The sequence below is a fragment of the Silene latifolia genome, chromosome 11 (genome assembly GCF_048544455.1).
Source record: "Silene latifolia isolate original U9 population chromosome 11, ASM4854445v1, whole genome shotgun sequence".
Taxonomy (NCBI): domain Eukaryota; kingdom Viridiplantae; phylum Streptophyta; class Magnoliopsida; order Caryophyllales; family Caryophyllaceae; genus Silene; species Silene latifolia.
Genome location: NC_133536.1, coordinates 197251871 through 197255851, shown reverse-complemented (window position 1 = coordinate 197255851; position 3981 = coordinate 197251871). Strand labels below are relative to the sequence as shown.

Here is a 3981-nt window from a genome sequence, read left to right as displayed (position 1 = left end):
GGGTGGTGTTGGATGCTGGACTTTTGATGTTAATAGATTAAGTTGTTTTGGTTCCAATTATTCTGATTTTGTGTGTGCGTGTGTGTGTTTCTTTTTTCAAATTTTCTAGCTACTGTTATAGAAAGGCATGGGAGGTTGGAGTGAATTGAAACTAGGGGTGAGCAAGTTTAGGCCCGAACCGGAAAAACGGACCAGACCGGACCATTTGGCCCGGACTGAACTTAATTAGGTCCTGTCTTCGGTACTCATTTTTTGAGTTTTCGGTCTTCGGTCCGGTACAGACCAATACCGGATATTTTAGGTCCAAATCGAATGGACTGAATTTTATGTTTCTAAAGACTATCATTAGATTATTATAAAGTAAATGATCATTTTATCTCCACGCGAATTTATAAATTAATATTGACTTTTTTTTCATAAAAACAATCGTCTAATAATTCAACGGCATTTAGTTTAGTGAAACTTAAATGTAATTATTATATGCGAGATCGAGAGTTTTAGGTCCGATCTTCGGTCCACAAAAAAATCATTTTCAGTCCTCGGTCCGGTCTGGCCCGGTTTTGGACCGATGCTCCGCCCTAAAATGCAAGCATATGACACCCGTGAATTCAGTTGTTCATCTTGAACCAGTCAAATAATCAGTCGCAACATTCCTTCCGGGAGCCAACAAGCTCTTTAATGCAGTATATCTTCCTATAGTTCCGGTTACTCCAATTTCCGAAGCCCTAACAACGAAATCATTTTCCCATCTTCTTTATTAAACGAACAACCACAGAGCTGACGTGTCAGCCTGTGGTTAAAAGTTAATAAGTAAAATGCAGAATTTACTTTCCTTAATTTTAGGGCCACTAACTAAATCTGAATTAATTGAGAGCAATATGCATTGTCCATGTTACAACTTACATTTAATTTCAAATCCAAAAGTTTAAACAATATTGTTCATTGGCGCACCACATTTTTCATGGGTTCACTATACAATTGTTCATTCCAAAAAAAAATTATTTCTAAAATACCTATGCATCAAGCTTATATATACAACTTATATAATAATTATACAAATTCAAATTCAAATAATTATAAATACACAAATCTCAAACAATAATATTTCCAGACTATAGTACTCTCACTATTTGATTGAAATATTAACAACTAGATTTTGTGCCCGTGCGTTGCACGGGTTTCAAATTTGTCCTTCTCTAATTGTTTAGATCTTTTAATATCATTTTGAATGATATGTAAAAGTTGTATTTCAATTACTGAAATAAGGTAAATTTATCTTATTAATTTTATATAAGATTAAGAAGTAAAAACCTTCAAATTAATAAATGTACAAACCCTCAAAACTCGTAGCTGTTTACCAATTTATTTGAACTTTTTGGTTAATTAAGGAGCATTAGAACGGTAGAAGTGTCAAATTAACGGGAAGAGCTTCATCTAATAATGTGGTTCTAATTTTTAGATAAATGGAAAAATACAATAAAATATTACACCAATTGCGTTCAAGTAAAAATCTAAAAAAAAGAAAGTTATGAGCTCAAACCAAATGCAATTTCTTTTGCCGCGAACAAAATCCCAACTAAATTAAAAAAGAATAATGAGATGGCGCCACCGGGTGACACTTAAATTGTGCGTCACCCAGGGCATAATAGTAAATTCTTTGTATATTTTCACTTTTCCCTCTTAAATTTTGAATTTCAAACTAATTAGAAGAAACGGGTAATTTAGGAAACAAAAGAAGTATAATTAATTAGGTATAATTTATTATTATAACCCTAAACCGAACTCACTACCAAAAATAGGTCCAAACAAAAAGAACAATATCAAAAAATGACTATGATGACGTGATTTACAAAAAAGATGCATATTATTTTGTTACAGGTCCAATTAGTCTACGGGATTTTTGACACCGGAAGCGATATTGTATGGGAGGACATTTGAGTGGTGATTATAGTAAAGGAGTTGCAAAATTTTATGTTCGGATGTAGCAATGACAATCCCTTGCATCAGGCCGGAATTCTAGGTACTCATACGTATGAAAATGAAATGAATAGAAGAAGTAACCAAGTGACCCCCTTGATTGTGCTCAGCTAAGCTTGTTCGATACAAATAGACCTACCAACACTTTGCATATATATGGAGTATATGACCCGAGCGACATGCCTAATTCGACCCCTCAAATATATTCAAATAGTACAAACTCAATACTGCTCGAATCCAAATTGACCCGACTAAATTCAAACTTTGTATGTTCTAAAAAATTAATACTCCTGGTATATTTGGTTTATGCTAATAATGAAACTCAATCAACGATTTTTTTACGATATTGTCAATCCTTTAGATTATTGGAAATATTTCTTAAACCGAGTATATTTGGTTTATGCTGACTTTCCTTATTATTAGACTTTCTAATTGTGATTGTTGTGAATATTGTACTCCTATTTCCTTAACTAAATTAGGAAACTTAGATGTCTTGTAATAGTATAAACCCTAGTATAATACACTCGTTGTATCATCGTAATTATTCAAGCAATAACACTTTGTGTCTCTTTGTTTGCATCAAGATATTCAAGATGCTCCATAGCATCTTTCTCACCATCTTCTTCTACTTAATTACCACCTCATTGGCTTCCTCAACTCCAACTCGATTTCCTCCAAAAGGCAATGGCTTCACCGCGTCTTTAATCCCACCAATCTCACCTCGCTCCCCGTTGCCAAATCTTGGTTACTCTTTGACTCCAATGGCGTTTTGTGAGCTCAAAAGGATACAAAAGTCAAAAGGATGTCTTATAATCATTAAAAAAACAGTCCGTCTTTAAACGGACACTATCCGTCTATAATTATAGACGGATAGTGTACCTCTCGCAAATGAACAGCAGACACAAATTTCATTAACCTTTTGGTTCCTTACTGATAAAACTATGGCGACTTTGGATATGAACCTAATATTTGAAGAAATCCTGCCAAGATTACCCGCCAAATCCCTTGTCCGCTTCAAATCCGTCTCTAAATCATTTCAAGCTGTAATCTCTTCTCATGAATTCGCCCAACTCTACCTCCACCACCAGTCGCTCTCCTCTGACAACCACAGCGTCATCATCCTGCAAAATGAGAGCTACATTAGTTTTTACGATTGCAACTCCCGTACATTCTACAACTCTTTCTTAAATTTCGTATGTTATGAAGGCTCGTTCTCGTTCTCCGCCGTAGGCTTCTTCAGGCGGATGTTTTGTGCATTTGTTGTTGACTTCGGTAATTACTTCGCCGTGCTTAACCCTTACAGCCATCTATCCCTTAACACGAAACCAGATCCTCGTCTCGGGTTTGCGTTTGACCATCTAAATTTCGATTACAAACTCGTGTTAGTCACCGATGAATATGATAGTTCAGGTGCTCATTTACGGATCACCAGGGTTTACAGCTTGAATACCAAAACCTGGAGTGCATCAGATATCAGAGTTCCGGTGGATACGATGGAAGGAAGGCACGACACCCTAATAATCGCAGAGGCAGACACAAAAACCCTTGATTATTTACATCCCAACACACGACTCAAGCAGGAATAGAACAAATTCCTTTCCATGTCTTTTATATATGTAATTTTATGTACGTATTTGAAGCCATATTAAATTCGTCTACTCTTACTAATTGATCATATATTATATTGTTATTTGATAGTTTTGAGATCATGTGAAGTTCTATTGTTATCGGGACATCAACTTATAAAACTCTATTAGATAGAATTTGCACAAATATTAGATAGAATTTGCACAAATATTGGGGATAACTAACTATACATAAATATTGGGATAATTATACATAATATTATTTTAAATAAAAATTAATTAGGTAATTTTATAAAGTTTGAGTCTCTAGAATTGCCTGAAAAAAATCTCTTTTATATATATACTAGATTTAATGCCCGTGCGATGCACGGGCCTTTTTGTAACGTTCTATTGATTACTCCGATAACTTATCTATTGT

At 34.6% G+C, this 3981-nt stretch overlaps 1 protein-coding gene across 1 annotated transcript; it reads left to right on the top strand.

Moving 5' to 3' along the window:
- The first annotated feature begins 2918 nt into the window (after nt 1-2918).
- On the top strand, nt 2919-3563 carry LOC141614605 (F-box/kelch-repeat protein At3g23880-like). Its single transcript, XM_074433351.1, has one exon. It carries the CDS (start codon nt 2919-2921, stop codon nt 3561-3563), a length of 645 nt encoding a protein of 214 aa, XP_074289452.1.
- The last annotated feature ends 418 nt before the right edge of the window (nt 3564-3981 follow it).